The 18,046-nt window shown below is 42.0% G+C and overlaps 1 protein-coding gene across 1 annotated transcript; it reads left to right on the forward strand.

The window, feature by feature from the left end:
* The first annotated feature begins 1,622 nt into the window (after positions 1-1,622).
* Positions 1,623-16,858, forward strand: ube4b (ubiquitination factor E4B, UFD2 homolog (S. cerevisiae)). The gene is made up of 27 exons (XM_068743858.1): positions 1,623-1,858; positions 2,944-3,163; positions 3,674-3,809; positions 4,199-4,286; positions 4,778-4,922; positions 5,050-5,275; positions 7,605-7,746; positions 8,115-8,215; positions 8,369-8,483; positions 8,788-8,871; positions 8,990-9,046; positions 9,202-9,318; positions 9,493-9,591; positions 9,679-9,792; positions 10,355-10,553; positions 10,745-10,883; positions 10,957-11,056; positions 11,230-11,357; positions 11,442-11,540; positions 11,780-12,015; positions 12,180-12,306; positions 12,406-12,550; positions 12,678-12,812; positions 13,067-13,258; positions 13,856-14,030; positions 15,440-15,586; positions 15,760-16,858. The coding sequence occupies exons 1-27, from the start codon at positions 1,835-1,837 to the stop codon at positions 15,822-15,824; spliced, it is 3,555 nt and encodes a 1,184-aa protein (XP_068599959.1). The 5' UTR covers positions 1,623-1,834; the 3' UTR covers positions 15,825-16,858.
* The last annotated feature ends 1,188 nt before the right edge of the window (positions 16,859-18,046 follow it).

Raw genomic sequence — 18,046 nt, forward strand, 5'->3', positions numbered from 1 at the left:
TTATTTATATATTTGCTGTATTTTAATGTTAAATTATTTTCTTATATTTTATCTGTTTGCACTGCGTGATTGTGTTAGTTTTTACTGCTGCTGATAAGACATCTGTGGATCCACTCTTGACACTGCTGTTTTTGTGGTGGGTTCTGTGTTCATGTTTTTTTTTACTATTTTACTATTTTACGGTATACCCGACCTACAGCATATCGCTGTAGTTTGCATTTTATTATTGTCATTACCTTGTGTTATATGTTGCACAATTGCACCGAAAAAAAATTCTAGTCTGTGAACCCTCATTAACGATGGCAATAAACCGATTCCGATTCTGATTGCATGTGGTCCAATAAAACCTTTTTAAACCTGCTGTTATTCTTGCCGTCAATTTGACCCCATTCAATGTTCATCATTAATAATAAAAAAAATTAGTTTGCTTTCTTTTTTTTTTACTTCATATTTCATGACTTTTCCTAATTTTATGAATAAAATTGATTAAGCATAAAATTATCATGATGATATTTTTTCAATGTGCTGAACGCATATTGCACGCAATGGTGTTCCTCTGTGGTCAGTTTGACCCCAAGCCGTTTTAACTGTGTAAAGCTTTGTGTGTGTGTGTGTGGGACCTGCAACTCACATCTGCAGAAGTAGAACCGATATTTCCCGTGTTGTGGACGGTGGCGTATTCCTACAAGGAATGAATGCCCTTTATCCACATCATTCCTCGTTGTGCTCTGTGTATACTGCAATCTGATCTCTCTCTCTCTCTGGTTTAATAAATAGCAAATAAAAACACTGCTATGAAAGTGCTAAATTCAAAGTTCATATAATTGACCTTTGGTGTCAAAAGACTCCGTGTGATGTTTTACATTCACATGCGAGCCTCTGTGCTTTGCTGTTGCAGGTTGTTCTTATTCTGACAAAGTTATTATCTAGTGTTTTAGTTAAAAGCAGCCTGTAGGATGTAGTCCAGTATAAAGTGAATAGATGGAATCACTATGACAGTTTCTAGAATGTTCTGCAGTAGCTCCGTTAATTTAGTTACTGTGTTTCCACCGTAGTGAAGATCAAACTGTCCAAAGGGCTCCGTGATTCTCCTGCAACACTGTTTCCTCTCGTTGTTCCTTTACTTCCTGCTTCAATCATAAGGATGGATCTCCCTCTCTTCCAGACCAGCGCGTCTCCATCTTTAGATCCTAAATGGAACATCTGCTCCTGAAGGCAGGCAGGCTTTGTAGGTCCATCATGAGGCAGTCCCAGCTTCGTTGGCATCCATCTGTGTTCAGTTATTTAGTAGATGCCAGTTTATAAAGTCAGTAGCTAAATTATACAATTTAAACCCGAGTGCATCATATTTGATTTTTCAGGATTTTGAGACTTCTAAATCATCAGTTTTTATCTTTATCAAGATGAATTAATTCTAACAATTAACAAATTATTCACGGTGAACCCGCCACTGACAGAAATGATGTGCCTCGAAGGTGAAGTTAAACATTTATCAGCAGAACTGTGGAGCTTACGGCTCTCCTCCTAAGTCACGTGACATTTTGTGGAACCAAAATGGCCGTTGTTGTATATTGACGTATGATAGCCAGCTACTTTTCTTTTTGTTTCTTGGTAGAAAACTAGCGAACGATAGGGCTTTGGGGAACTGGAGGGGACTGTAACATACCCGCCACCCCATCTGTAAACTGGTGTTGTCGTTTTTATCTCAAAGACAGTCAAGGTTGACAGATATTCGTTGAACGAGTTATACTATGCATATTTATCTCTAATACAGCCTAGCTAGCTAGCTGGCTCTGGCTGGTGAAAAGTGAACTCGCTAGTTGAATTAGCTACGATGGAGGAGTTGAGCGCAGACGAGGTAAGGCGACAATAAAAATGTGTTTCAATATAAGTGCTGATAATTAACATAATAATTCATACTTGTACTTACACATGTATTCGCTCCGTTCGGACTTCATACGGTCTTGTTCCTAGCCGACTTGTTATTATAGGTAGCCTAGCTCAGATGCTAGCATAAATTGAAGAAATGCATCTGCTATAAAATCCCATTATTTTCCCAGAAACACAAAACATACTATCTTATCACGCAGTTGTTTCCGTCACCTGTTTATATGGGAGAGTTCTAGCCCCGTATACGTGCTAAAAGCTGGATGTGTATTCTACGATTCATTTGTATGTTACCTGTACGATAATTTAATTTAGCCGGGCACAATGCTAACTCGCTAGCATAAAGCTGGATGCTAAGAACTAGATATCCTGTGGAAAATATTGTTATTTAAAAATGACGACATCTATATAAATACAATGAATTAATTGTATTACATAGAACATATTAACGGATATGTTGACAGTTTCTGTACAGAGATGATCAGGCATACTTTCTTGCGATACGCTGAGCTAGCTGTCATTTGCTAACGCTGTTTTGCTAACTGACAAAATTTAGCCTGCGAGACGACTCAGCATAAAAACGCCGGGCCACCATTGTGCAATCAACCGCGGGCCTCTGCGCCCACTGATCTGATCCCCTTAATAAATAGTCACACACGTATTTTTCCGCATTTAATACCCCATCAACTGCCAGTCGAGTGTGTAGCTTTGCTATACTAGAGATTTTCAAATGAGTTGCACGATTAGTGCTCTCATATGACCTTTATTTTTCATATAGATTACATTCTAAAACCGATTAGTCAAAAAACGACCATTAATTAATTAGTATGTAAATACTGTCTGAGGAAATTAGTAAAACCAAAATTGTCTCTTTGAAATGTTTTACAGAGTCCATGTTGGTTATGCCAATAACTTATTTAGAGCTTTAAGTGAAGGCCTATTAAATTGTCTTTGTGTATTTGATCAGCTTGGTTACAGCTTTTAATTAGAGCTGTACAATAAGATTTTTCATGCTTCTTTGTGTGAATCTTTGAATTTGTTGTTATATTAATTAAGATTCGCAGAAGGCGACTTGCCCGACTGGCAGGTGGACAGACGTCACAGCCAAGTACCCCCCTCAGCACACCCCTGACATCCCCACAGAGAGAGACTGCCCCTGGACCCCTCCCTGGTACTTCAGGTGCAGCACCCCAGGCCCTGCCACCTGCTGCCTCTCATTCATTGGGGCTCAATGTGCACAGTGTTACTCCTGCCACATCCCCTATGGGTACATCTGGTAAGAACCAAACGAAGTCTACAGGTTTGGGGATATTGAGTAATAATAATCAAATAATGTAATACATCAGATATTACAAGAGAATTTCCCAAGCATGATACTGCCCTTCTGATTTCTGACTCATGTGATGCTGATGCTTGACATGTTGAAAAAGCTCAGCTTTTAGCGCAGGATCAAAACAAATTCATTAGTTTGATATTCGGATGGCGATAGTCATCGAATTGATCGACTGTTTTGCAGTTATGCCGAAATGAATTCCTTCATTCTTAGTGAGGTCCTGTCATCAAACATTTCCTTCCTGCTCATTGCGGTAGTCTGTGCTGTTAATCGTATGCAGACGAATACGAGACTTTGTTAATGTAGTGTTACTAAAAGATTTGTTATTTTATTTTAAAGAAAGTATTGAGGTAAAACATAAATTTAAAATGCGAGCTCATGATCTCTAATCTAGGTTGTTTTCCTTGTGTTTGTGAGAGCTGAATGGAAGGTTATGGTGTTTTGCGTTTGCAGGGGTGGCATATGGCAGTCAGAGCAGCGAGGGCGTGAGCTCCCTGTCCAGTTCCCCTTCCAACAGCCTTGAGACTCAGTGCCAGAGTCTGTCCCGATCGCAGAGCATGGACATTGACACTGCCTCCTGTGAAAAGAGGTCAGTTTGAACTGTATATTGTACCACCCAGCTAATAGTATTAAAATATTCTTTTAGTAATGTCCAGTGTTGCAAATATGATCAAAGTTGAAAGGTGGCTGTCACAAAAAGTAGTTTTCTGTGTCAGAGACAATACTAAAAATAAAATGATTCCACCGTTGACATGTTTCACTCCCACACATGTGCAGTTGTAATTAAAATGTATATAAAGATATAACAATATTCAGGAGTGACATGTTCCATTTGACTTTTTATTTTGCTTGTAGTAAATATAAATTAGAATGATACAACATGGATATGAACATTTTTGTGACACTCCGGTTGAGTGGCAGCATGCTCTGCTTAGGGAGGAGAAGAGCTCATCACCGCACCTCTCGGTTCTTTTCCAGCATGTCCCAGGTGGATGTGGACTCAGGGATAGAGAACATGGAGGTGGAGGACAGCGATCGCAGGGAGAAGAGAAACTTGACTGAAAAGGTGAACAACAGCAGTAAATATTACTCGCGTCACAGCCATTCATCACACCCATCTTAAAGTAAAGTTACTCTTAAAACAAACATGAAAAAAGTCTTTAGGTATTTGCAAGAATGTGATAGAGGGCTTTTAATAGAGCCTCACTGCCATTCATTTCTGCTTATTGATATCAACATGAGCTGATGGACAAGAATGATCATGTCATAACAAGAAAACACTCAGACCTCTGCCAACATGATTGTCACAGAAACTGAACAATCAAAGAGCAACACAGTTATTCGAAATCTGTATTTATACTTAAATCTGCCTTAAAATCAAAATCTAGGTGTACACAAAGTGTTATCAAAATCCATTGACAACCTTTTGAGATATAAATACCAGAAAATCAAATATGCGCAATGGTGTAATCCCCTCTGTAGAGTCGGAGTGATGTGTATCTGTTTGTCTTCTTGTCCGTTTGTGCTATAAACGGCTTCTCTCTTTCTGCACCTTAGGAAACTTCTGCAAACTCAGACGTCTCAGAAGAACAGGCTCTGCAGCTCATCTGTAAGATTCTCCGTGTCTCGTGGAAGGAGCAGGACAGAGATGTCATCTTTCTTCCTTCACTGGCTGCAGAGTTCCACCAGAACCCTAGACACGGTACGTAACTGCCTACTGCCTACTACTGCCTACTACTACTTTGTGTTCTTTGTGAAGACGGAGTGTTCATCAGGACTGACTGATTCCTGTGTTTGATAACTTGACAATCTATTCTTTTCTCCCGTAGTATACTCTGACTTCAAAGACTTGATCAGCCAGATCCTGATGGAAGTCTTAATGATGTCCACCCAGTCTCGTGTCCACAACCCTTTCGCCAGCTTAACCGCCACCTCTCAGCCAATTGCAGCAGCCAAATCCTCAGACCACCGTCTGACTCTGGTGCAGCCCTCGAGCCAAGGTGGCAGTCCAATGGCACCCGACGTAGGGTCATTTGGCACCAGCTCTCTGTCCAGGCAAGTACCTCCGATCAGTGTGAAGATGAAGATGAAGATGAAGGTGCGATGGCCAGAATGCTCTGAATTTGTCATTGAAAGCCATCTTCTAATGTGTGCCTTATTGATATTGTGATGGGACACTTTCATCCTTTTCCCCAGATTTTGCTTTCATACGTTTTCCAGAAATTAAAAAGTGGTGGATCTTTTCCAATGATTTTCTCATCGATGTTTTCTACAGCCTGTACGGGTGTGTTAGTCCTCACCCGATGGCTTTGGATGCAGCCATGAGGACCTCACCCTCTCTCCCTTCCTCCGCTGCACCCTCTTCACCTCCTACACATGCACCTTCTACCCCTCAATTCATTGCCCCCCCGAGTGCCCCCACTGCTACACCGAGACACACTGTCACCTCTCCTTCTTCCCCAATGCCAATCTCCCAGCGGTATCGGCCTTATTCTGTTGCTTCCCCCTGGGGGGTAACTTCCCCATCTAGCCAGGGTCACAGAGGATTTAGTTTTTTTGGACCCTCTCCTAGCCCTGCAGGTCCTTCTGTTCCTCCCAACACCCCAGTTCCTGTGTCACCACCTAGCCCCCAGTACCTCTCCATGGGCTCACCTAGAGCTCGCACCCAGCTCTCCTCCACCCCCCCGTCCGTGGTGCCTCCTTCTCCTGCATTGAATGCCCGACAGGCTGCCTTTGCTGCAAGAATCCCGCCATCTAGGTATCTCCTGCCATTTGAATGTTAGCTTGTGGCACAAATGCAGTTTTTGTCAACAGCCAGATTTGTGCTGTGGTGTGAACGGCGTGTCTGCCATTAGTCTTCGGACTATCCCTTTAGCTGTATGCATGTATCATTATTCTGTACTTCACTCTGTCCGTTCTCCTTCACACCAAGATTTAAAGCGGTCAGCTCAGTGTAGCTTACGTGTGGAATTCTAGAAAGAGCTCATTCTAAAAAGCTAAATGATGCAAATGCTTTGCAAAATATCGCTGTTAAGGAAACATGCAGCCCTCCTCATTTCCCCATTCTTCTTTTTTAGTTATCCTCTTTTCTTGTGACTCCTTAACCGTTTCACGTTTATCTTTATCCCTTTTTTCTCCTGCTTGCACATCATCCTCTCTTCGAACCACTCCCTCACTCCAACTGTCCTTTCCCTATCACGCTAGCCCCATGTCTGTCCTTTTCTATGCCCTTTCTGACATGTCTCAGGACAGCAGCGATGAAGATTCCGATGAGGAGGATTATTCAAGGGTTCAGTTTGGTTCCAGGTACACTGCAGCATCGTGTGTGCTAATGTGTGCTTGCTCAGTGACGTTTTCACTGCATGTTACAGTGCACTCGGGAAGCTTTCCTCTAACTGCACACAAGCACACCAGGGACGAGTGGTGACAAGTACGTAACAGAGTGGAACCTCGGTTATCGAACATAATTAGTTTCTCTGTTCAAAAACCCAAACTATATTTCCCATAAGAAATAATGGAAACGAAAGCGAAAACACACGAAGAGAAACATCTGCACAGTCTCTCTCCTACGGCAGGTCGACTGAAACTCAACCGACTCGGGTCGACTCCGCCTTCGTTTGCGTGTCTTCGGTTTGTCTCGACTCCACTCGTGTGTTCGAACTCTGAAAATCTGTTCGACTTCTGAGATATTTGAAACTCCTCATCCCCGAAAGATCTATTAATGTTTTTTTTTGAACATCACTGAACTCTTGTTGTGTAGTTTCAGTCTGTTTTATATATATATATACTGTATGTTATACTTGAACTATTATGTTAAGGTGGAGTCGACTGAATCCACAATAATAAAAACTAATGCTGTGACTAAATGCTCTGTTCAACCTACAGCTGAGTTTTTTTCTTTCTTTTTTTGTTGCTGGAAATAGGCATGAAAAAAGTGACATTGCTGTCAAATACAAACTGTCTTTTCTTTAACTTTTCATTTTAAGAGCAAAGGTAACCCAGGGCAGAGGCTGTAGTCCTCCATTGCCTGTTTCCGTTGGACAATAACACAAGTTCGTAACCTCCTTCAGTTTGCAGTGCTTTGAATCGGTCACCAGGTTTTTTTGGTGCAGCTGACCACTAACTGCAATTTCAACTTTTCTCACCATATGTTTCAATTAACTGTAGCAAGCTAAATCCTACTTATCATCTTTAACAACTCACGAGCTGCTCTTGAATATTAAATTTGGTCTTTCGTGTTTTCACCCCCCAAGAGATTCTGAAATGCCGTCACTAACGTCTAATACTTTGTTTCTTTCAGGACCGAGCGTGGCTTGGAGTTGGTTAGTGTTGATGAGATTTTTAAATTTAAAGATCCCCTCTTTTTCCGTGTGCTTGTTTTTAGTCTTGGAACATGTGGAGAGAGAATGTCCTGTGATTCAGCCAGTGATCGCTTCACCATTGAAGCCTGCAAGGAGACCGAGATGCTGAACTACCTCATTGAGCGATTTGACAGTGTTGGTATGGAGGAGAGGAAAGCTCCCAAGGTAGCTGGCTGGATGAAATATTTCATCGAGGTTTTATTTGATCGGTGTTGAAAGAATGTTTTCAAGTTAATCTCTACAGCTATACTTAATTAGAGATGAAACAGAGCTTCAAGATTGTAATGATCTTTGTAATGGCAGCTGAAATCTTCTCTGATCTTATTCAATGTCTAAATTTCTTACAAGTGTCTTGATGTCAGAAGAAACGGCCTGAGATTCAGAGACTTGCTGCAGGACAGAAAATCTGGAAATGTGTGACAGTTTAGCTCATCAAAGAACATTGTGGGAGTTTCTGTGAAATCGACAGCGTACATTTTGATCCCATCGCTTGGTTTTCCCCTCCTCCATTCTCCTGTCTGTTTCTCTCTCAGATGTGCAGCCAACCGAACGTCAGCCAACTTCTCAGCAACATTCGCTCTCAGTGTATCTCCAATGTTGCCCTGGTCCTGCAAGGCACCCTGACTCAGCCTCGGTAAGCGAGGCAGCCACACGATGGCAAACCGCGTCATTTTCTTACTTACCGGTACCCTGATATTTGCGTTCTGTTCTATTATTCAAGTCTCCATAGCAACTGCTCTTTCTGTTCGACTCCAGACAGATAACATATTTATTTCATTTCATGCAGGAGTCCCCTCCGGCAGTCCTTGCTGGTACCTTATATGCTGTGTCGGAACCTTCCGTATGGCTTCATTCAGGAGCTGGTGCGCATTACCCACCTGGAGGAGGGCGTGTTCAGACAGGTGGGAAGCGCGGTCAACTTATACCGCATGTTTATGTATAGTGTCGCATTCCAAAATGCAGTGAGGGCGTAGTTCCCACCACAGATACTCATAGGAAGTCCGGTGGGCCAATGCTTTATACTGTACTTACTTGAATTCTGATTTAAAAAGGAAGTTTGTCCATGCACTAGAACCTATGAGGTACCTGTTCACCCTGTCTCTGTGCATGAATGTAATGGGAATGATGCAGCATTTAAGCTCTATCACGGTGATCAATAAAACAGTCATCAAGGCATCGATGCATGTTTTCTGCCTTGCTTTACAGATTTTTATCCCCATCCTCCACGGATTGGCTCTCGCAGTGAAGGAATGTTCTTTTGACAGTGACAACTTTAAATTTCCTCTCATGGTGAGGGAGCTGTGTTCCTATTTTGTGGAAATCAGACTTGCTGTCGTTAGATTGCAGGAAGTAATTCAGGAAGTAATTCAAGTAAAATGTCCACTGAAGATTTCTGTTGTCTCTACAGGCATTAGCGGAGCTTTGTGAAATCAAGTTTGGAAAGACTCACCCAGTGTGCAATTTGGTGAGTATACAGCTGGAGGGTGATTGTTTTTATTTGTCATCATGTCCTCATGACAGATTATGTACACTGTTTATTTCCCAAAGATGTTTGAGTTTAATCAAAAGTCTGGTTGTTGTTGTTGTTGTTCAATACACCACACTGTCCTGGCTACCTAGGTAACATCTCTGCCCTTATGGTGCCCTAAACCTCTGAGCCCTGGTTGTGGCAGAGAGATCCAGAGACTGTCCTACCTCGGAGCCTTCTTCAGCCTTTCTGTGTTTGCTGAGGACGATGTGAGTTGTCTGATAGTCCAACAGTTCTGATTCAATAGCACCCATTTATTCTAAAACTTCAAGTTCCCGTAAAAAGCTGAACAGAATGGATACCTTAAAGGTGCTGCAGTGGGTTGTTTGCAGGATTCACACTCTTGAATGAATTCTAAACTCGACTCTTTCCATTTTTTCCAGAACAAAGTTGGAGACAGGTATTTCTCCGGGCCCGCTATCACCATGGAGAGCACACGAGTCTTCAGCCAATCAATGCAGCACTACTTGGAGACAGCAAGGGTGATTGTTAGCTTCGTGATGCATGCGTTCTACAGATGTTCTTCGCACGTTGAATAGCATTTTAAAATGATTTATTATCTCTTGAAGGGTGACCTCTTTAAAATTCTCCATAATATCCTGCTGAATGGAGAAACACGCGAATCTGCTCTTAATTACATGGCAGCTCTGGTAAACTACAATGTGAAGAAGGCTCAGATGCAGGTAAGTTTCAAAAGTGATTTGTTCCGCAGAATTATTCAGATTTATGTCGTAATGATTTATTAGACTGGCATGGTTGAGGAATATATTAGTATTGCAAAACAGGCTTATTTTAGAATAAATGAAAAAGTTATGAAAGCAAATAGGAATGAACTAGAAAATCAGCTTGGCTCGAGCCCAGTTAGCCTTTGTTTGGCTCTGTGATTTTGTTCATAGTTGCAGATAAAATTGTACAGTAGAGGCAAGGTTTATAGGGAACTAATCTAAACACGGGTATTATTCTGTAGGTATGACTGAACCATTAAAAGTGAACTGATAATAATAAAGCTCCTGACTGACCAAAGGCTTAGGAAGACTTCTGTTCCGTGCATAAAGCAAATCTTTCTTCTTATTTGTCCATAATCAGCACGCCTATAATTTTTAAACTGTTGCCAGTTAAATGTGCTGAGCTATAAATAGACATTATTTTTGTCTTGATGTGTCCTTTCATTTAGAATGACGGGACAGCTTTTGACCTTTTAGCTTTAAAGTGTTCTTGATTTCACCCGCTTTTTTTCTCTTCTAGACAGATGACAAGCTGGTCTGTGCAGACGGTTTCATGCTCAATTTCTTATGGGTGCTGCAACAGCTGAGCATGAAGATTAAGCTGGAGACGGTGGATCCCTACTACATTTTTCATCCACGGTGTCGCCTCACTGTCAATTTCGAGGAGACGCGTCTCAAATCCACCATGGAAGAGCTCAAAAGCTGGCTGACTGAACTGCGTAAGTTGACAAATAAAAGCATGCAGATTTAATGATTGTAATGGTGTATATGTGTATATATATATATATATAATTCACCTAAATAATATTTCTGTGCATTAATAACAATGAGCTTGTAATGGCTGATGGTTTGTGTTTAAATGTTGTAATGTAATGTAAAATGAAATGAAATGTTTTTTCCACGTGAACAGATGAAGACCCCACCAAGTTCTCAGAACCCAAGTTTCCTACAGAATGTTTCTTCCTGACGTTGCACACCCACCATTTATCCATCCTGCCGAGCTGCAGGCGTTACATTCGTAGGTTGCGAGCCATCCGTGAACTAAACAGGTACACACGCACACACACACACATACAGGTATTCACAGCGTCCTCGGTCTGACAGTGTATTTCCCCACACCAGGACTGTAGAGGAGCTGAAGAACAGTGAAAGCCAATGGAAAGATTCTCCCCTCGCTAGTCGACACAGAGAAATGCTAAAGCGATGCAAAACCCAGCTCAAGGTCTGTTTGGCTTCCGACAATAGACTGATTTGAATATTACGCATTTAAAGCTACAGACCTGCAAATAGCTTAGTTAGATTTTTTTAAGCTACTGAAACATCTAGGGCTCTGCTACAGAGCTTACCGTACTTACAGCGAAGAGATCCTTACCCTGTGTGACTTCATCCTATCAGAAATTGTTGCGAGCCAAAGCTTGTGCTGATGTGGGCCTACTGGATGAGAATCTGCTCCGCAGATGTCTGCAGTTCTACAGCACAGTCATTCAGCTCATTCTGCGCATGGTGGACCCCGCCTACCCCAAGTAAAACCTCATTGCACTGACGTCTCGTGTTATTTTTTGGTCATTAAAGAGTGTTGGTGATCAATATCCAATTTGCTTTCTCAGCATAACCCTGCCTCTCAACCCTGAGATTCCCAAAAGCTTTGCTGCTCTTCCAGAATTCTACATTGAAGATGTTGCAGAGTTTCTGCTTTTCGTTGTGCAGTGAGTTTACGGTCTTAATTATATTATTCTCCTCTGGATTGTTTAAGTTTTTTTTTTTTTTTACTTTACATTAAAACATTATTTTAAAAGAAAAAGGCATATAAAGATATATGTCCAGCAAAATTGGACTGTAATGTGTAATGCATCGATCAATATATAAGAATCCTGAATTGCATACAGAAACTAAAGCTGAGAGTCATGAGTCATCACATCTCACATGCCATCCTCCTTCCTTCCAGGTATTCGCCCTTGGTTTTATACGAACCATGTGTCCAGGACATTGTCGCCTTTTTGGTAGTGTTCATCTGCAGCCAAAACTACATCCGGAACCCCTATCTTATCGCTAAATTAGTGGAGGTGCTTTTTGTCACCAACCCAGCCGTACAACCTCGTACGCAGCGGTTCTCTGAAATGATGGAGAACCACCCATTGTCGATCAAACAGCTGGTCCCTGCCCTCATGAAATTCTACACAGGTGGGTTCAGGTGGTAAATGGATGCTCGAGTGGTTGCAGTTGTAAAAAGGATTAATAGATATAGGTCCCAAGTAACCATTGACCATCAGAATCAGAAGTCTTTCTTAGCTGTAAGGACTTTATCCCTTTTCTTTTCTAATGAAAAACACTGTCGTCGTTGTCAGATGTCGAGCATACTGGCGCCACCAGCGAGTTCTATGATAAGTTCACGATACGGTACCATATCAGCACCATCTTTAAGAGTCTCTGGCAGAACCTTGCCCACCATGGCACCTTCATGGAGGAGTTCAAGTGAGTTTGTGACCGTACTCATTGGTTGTCCTACTTCGATCTGATTTTGATCAGTTCCTACATTACCCGCTCTTCTATCTTTCGTTCTCTCTTCCTTAGCTCTGGTAAGCAGTTTGTGCGCTACATCAACATGCTGATTAATGACACCACCTTCCTGTTAGACGAGAGCCTGGAATCTCTGAAACGTATACATGAAGTTCAAGAAGAGATGAAGAATAAGGAGCAATGGGAACAATTACCTAGGGTCAGTGGGAAAGCTGATGGTGCTTTTAAATTTGGTATTTGGGACCATTGACCAGGAATGTAACTGATGTTTGAAGATAACTTTGGGAATATTCTGGAAATGTTTGTGATTTGCTGCAAACCTTTAGGAGCAGCAGCAGAGCCGCCAGTCTCAGCTGACCCAGGATGAGCGGGTGTCCCGCTCTTACCTGGCCCTGGCCACAGAGACGGTTGAGATGTTCCACATCCTCACCAAGCAGGTCCAGAAGCCTTTCCTCAGGCCTGTAAGTGTCGCCGCTTCCTCTTTTGAAAAGCGGCTATTGCTCAAGCTCGATACATTCTAGGCTCTGAGTGGAAATGCATTCTCAAAATTTCAGCAACAGTTGCTGTTAAAATAAAATCTGATGTGTATGAGTATTTGTACATACTGTACTTCATTGTTTTATGTGTTCATAAGAAACTAATAAATAGATTTTTTTTTTTAAAAATCTGCCTAAAACCAGCAAGCCATTCTGAGCGGTGCCTTCTCATTCTCCAGGAGTTGGGCCCTCGCCTAGCTGCCATGCTGAACTTTAACCTCCAGCAGCTCTGTGGGCCCAAGTGTCGCGACTTGAAGGTGGAAAACCCGGAGAAATACGGCTTTGAGCCCAAGAAGCTCTTAGATCAACTGACTGACATCTACTTGCAGCTGGACTGTGCCCGCTTTGCGAAAGCGATCGCGGATGACCAGGTTGGCACAGTTTACTCCAAGTGCAGCTTGTTACTCAAAGATGATACTTGTGGTGATAAAACGCATGAGAAAAACTTCAGGCAATTCTGGTAAAGCATCCGAGTCACGATTGTATCGCCTGCGCCTGAACTGCACAAAAAGAAAAGTTATCTATTCTGTATTAGTATGCAGTCAGACAAGTTTGGCTCAGGGATGAGGATGCCCCTGCCGTGCAGAGTCCAGTGCACTTTGGGTAATAACATCATATCCTGTGTTTGTAAAACTGATAACTGGACACCACAGAAATCAACTTTTGATCTCACAGTTTAGACAAAATAACACCTAGAAATTGTCTGTATGATGTTAATTGTTTAGGCAGAATGCATGAGATGCTAAAGATCCATTGAATTACAAATTGATCTTCTAATCTGCCAGTAGTGATGATGATGATGATGTTGCAATGTTGGTATATCAGGAGTTGTACACCAGAGATCCCAGCTCCTCCTTTTTTGCAATCGATGCAACATGACAGCAGCACATGTTCAGATACAGAGTACACAAATAACCACAAATATGCATTTGTCTCGCGGCACGCTAATTAATCATTTGTCTGTGCAGCGGTCGTACAGCCGAGAGCTTTTCGAAGAGGTAATCTCAAAGATGAGGAAGGCTGGCATCAAGTCCTCCATTGCCATTGAGAAATTCAAGCTGCTGTTGGAGAAGGTGGAGCAAATCGTTGCCAGGAACTCCCAGTCGGAAATGGACTACAGTGACGCACCTGACGAGTTCAAAGGTATGCGTCACAATGTCTGTTTGCCCCTCGGTGTTTCAGTAACATGGCTCTCCATCTTATTTCTAGCAGACCAATTCTCTACAAGCTTGCTTTGAATCTCATGTTGTTGACGTTCCTTAATCCTGTCGACTGCTATATGAAGTCCTAATTTCTTGTGCAGTCAGCGGTGTTAGAGACCCGGGCCTGTTTGACAGCTATAGAGACCCACTATCGTTTCCAGTCATCATGTTCTAATCATGTTCTAATCATGTTCTAATCATCAGTATCAAAAAAAAAAAAAGTGTTTTATCGGCTACAAACCGAACATCAACCAAGATATTTAAAATCGAGTCTTGGAATGAAATTCAGAATTCTTTGGTCCAAGCAGAAACAAAAAAAATATACGTTTTTAGAAAACTGGTTTGCATTCATGTCTGTAAATGTGTCGGTTCTTGTACGACCAGCAGTTGCTGGTTGAATTCCAGACATTTGCAGGGGATTTAGCAGTTTATGGAGGTCATATTGACCACTTACAGCAAGGCTATCCATGACCACGGACCGAATATAATCTAGCAGGGGGAACGTGGCCCACATACCGTCTCTGATTCCCAGTTATGCCAGCCAGCCCACCACAGATGATGGAAGTGTGCCATACAGAAGGTTGGAGTATCAACTTTCTATGTGTTGAACGTCTCCCACGTCAGGATTTATTTTTGTACTGTCACAGCCACGAGACATTTCAATATGAGACGCACATTAATTAAAGTTCTCATTTCTTGGATATTTTCTTTACTGCTGTTTTGATAGTACAAATGTAATTGTTATACGAGACACTTTTCTTTTCCCCAGCATATTATGTCGCTTGAAATTTCACAAATGTTTAAATATAATATTGAAATGAGTTCTTGTTCTCAAAGGACCTCTTTTGTCTAGACATTTTATTTCCTCTCTTATTGATTTATAAAGGTTATGGTTTTAAGGCAGGGCGGCACAGCGGGTAGCGCTGTTGCCTCAGCAAGATGATTCCGGGTTCGGTTCTTTTCTGTTCAGAGTTTGTATGTTCTCTCTGAGCTGGCGACTCCTCCGGGGTGTACCCCGCCTCTTGCTCGTAATCAGCTGGGATAGGCTCCAGCAGACCCACAAAGTGGATAAGCGACTCGGGATGGATTGCCATCGTCTCATCTATGAGAAACTGGATGGATTGATGATTTTTAGGGTGCTAACATTTGATCCAGAGGGGAGATTAGCTACTAGCATACCTTGTATTAAGATGAATGCAAAATGTACTTGACCCAAATCCTTCCCCAAACACACACAGCAGCCCATTGAGCAACCAGTAATATCTTTTTTCCGCTTTGAAGTTAGTTTGTTGCTCTTTCAAGAGTATTTGCATCTGAGTTCTAACGCTACATATTACCATGTTATAACAGACCCTCTGATGGACACGCTCATGACTGACCCTGTGATTCTACCCTCTGGGAATATCATGGACCGATCTATCATCCTGCGCCACCTGCTCAACTCCCCTACTGATCCGTTCAACAGGCAGCCGCTCACCGAGAGCATGCTGGAGTCAGGTAACGGCACCATGATGCCTGTTGACCAGTTATTATGTAAAGCTCTTGTCCAAAGGAAACTGAAAAAGTGCATCTTGCTAAAATATCACATTATTTAGGTTTAGGTGTCAAAGTGTCAGATTAAATGTGTGACCTTTGATTTGATTGCTCTTCACATTTTGATAATTTTGTAGTCCCTGAACTGAAGGAGAGGATTCATGCCTGGATGAAAGAAAAGCAGGGCGGGCGACCCACCTAAGGATCAACTCAACATCATCAGGCCTCCTGAACATCATTAAGGGATTTTTCCAAATCACCAGATGAATTCAATGTCATTATTCCCGATGCCGACAAAAAATATTTTGAATGGGGGGAGGGGGGGGGGGGTACCTGATTTGATTTGATTTGTCTTTTTTTTTTACATTTAGACTTCTTTGTTTCAAGCTATTATTATGGATCTAAAAAATATAATAAAGTTAAACATTTTAAGTTTTTGCTCATGAGTTTTTGTGTGCATCTAGAAAAAATGAAAAAATAACAAGCATCTGAAAGGATAAGTTACAAACAGGTTTACCAGCAATGTGCATTCGGTCAATTCATTGATCATGTTCCTTTATGGTCCTTAGTTTTGTTTTGTAATTCTTGTATGTTGGCTTTAATAAAGAATTATAACTTAAGGGAGATGCAAGGGGCAACACATTTAGGAAGAGTGGAGACGTGTTGATGGGTTCTAATATAATTATTAGTCCGAGTTTTCAATTTTACTGTGACTGAGGAAAGTAAGACCACAATGTATTCTTAGTTCCCAGACCTAACAGACACATGTACTTGTAAACAAAATTTAGAACTAAGGATAAGTTTAATGTAAATAATTGTGAATGCCAGCTTCCTTTCACGACCATAGGAAGAGAATTAGTGGTTTACTAAATTACAGTACGTTTCTTTTTGGTAACATTTCCCCTGCTGAATTCAATAGACTGAATTAACGTGTGTGCATGGCCTCGAGTCCAGAACCTTTTGAGCGCCTCTTGGACAAATAACCCTATTTTAGTACAAAATGGAAGGAACATGAGAGAATGTAACATGAGCTCCAGAAACACTGCTGTAAGAGCTCACCATAAAACGTCTGCTCTTCAGACCCAGTGATGTCTCACCTCAAGATGGTCTCTCTGAAATGGCACTGTACCTAACTTGACCTTGCTGACCTTAACTGTACAGGAAATGATTTCCTATAACCATATTCATGTTTTGGAAGCTAGGTTTTTGAACCGGAATAAATGATGATGCACATTATTTCTCAACTCGTCACTCTTTTTTCCCCCTCCGGTTGATACTGTAATACTTTATTGGTCGTAGTAAAATATAGATTATTTGAAGTCTTAAAAACAATTCTCAAATAATCCTCTATGTTGCAACATACAAGACATTTCTTTTGGTTTCCCAATCACGCAGGCTTAGTCATTATTGTACCCGTAATTTGTTTATTGAAATTAATGGACTAAATTTGGCAACAGTCCCGACAAGATTCAAATAAAGAAATGCAATATAACTTTAGGGTGGACTGGAACGGTTTATCCTGATTAAATTGTGATATTGAAGCTGCTTGTATTCGTTTGCACATCACGAATACAAATTATTATTACATAATTGAGATTTTTGTACAGCTTTTTAATAGGTGGGCTATGGCATCTATATTTTTGTTTTAGACATTTTACGTTTGACATGTTTTTGAGGGACCGGAACGCGGCGTGCCGTTTGACTCGCTAGAAGGCGCACTTTGCGGGGGTGACCCTGTGCGTTGCGGTGACAGCCGTGCGGGGAGCCGTGCGGGGAGCGGTGGGTAGAAATCCTGCATTGCAGCGTCACAGTTTGGGAAAGAAAAGGATAAACCCCACCCACTTCCGGCTCCGAGGATCGCTATTGGCTCTCGGAAAACTGGTCTTTGTTCATTGGACGGCCAGGCTGTCAATCGGCGCCACCGAGAGGGAGTTGACGTAATCTCTTCGCAAATCAAGACGACCCATCAATTCTTCTTCTCGCTCGTGGTCCCGGTGCATTTTCCGGCGTGTCCTTTACCGGAAAATAAACTCGTCAAAGGACTCGACCGGTCGCGACTGTAGATACACGCAGCGGAGGGATCTGCTATAATGGGCGTTATTGGACGGAAGTGGATTTAGAAACAGTTCTCGCGGATTCAGATTAAAAACAACAACACTCGCCTCTGCTCCCCGGTGCTCCCGGTGCTCCCGGTGCTGCCGCCTTGGATTGAGTCTTCAAACGTGAGTAGAGACGATTGAAAAGTCTCCTTTAATCCGTGTTTCGTTATTACACATGGCTAATGTTACCGGTAAATCGCAGGCTCGTTGGTGAGCATGTCTGGTTTAGCTGGACGCAGCGTCTGGCCGTGCCTTGAGACACGAACAGGTCTGGTCACGATATTTATCTTCTTTCTTTGGGGGGTAACTTCTATACCATTTATTG

Source organism: Brachionichthys hirsutus, chromosome 2, assembly GCF_040956055.1.
Source record: "Brachionichthys hirsutus isolate HB-005 chromosome 2, CSIRO-AGI_Bhir_v1, whole genome shotgun sequence".
Taxonomy (NCBI): Eukaryota; Metazoa; Chordata; class Actinopteri; order Lophiiformes; family Brachionichthyidae; genus Brachionichthys; species Brachionichthys hirsutus.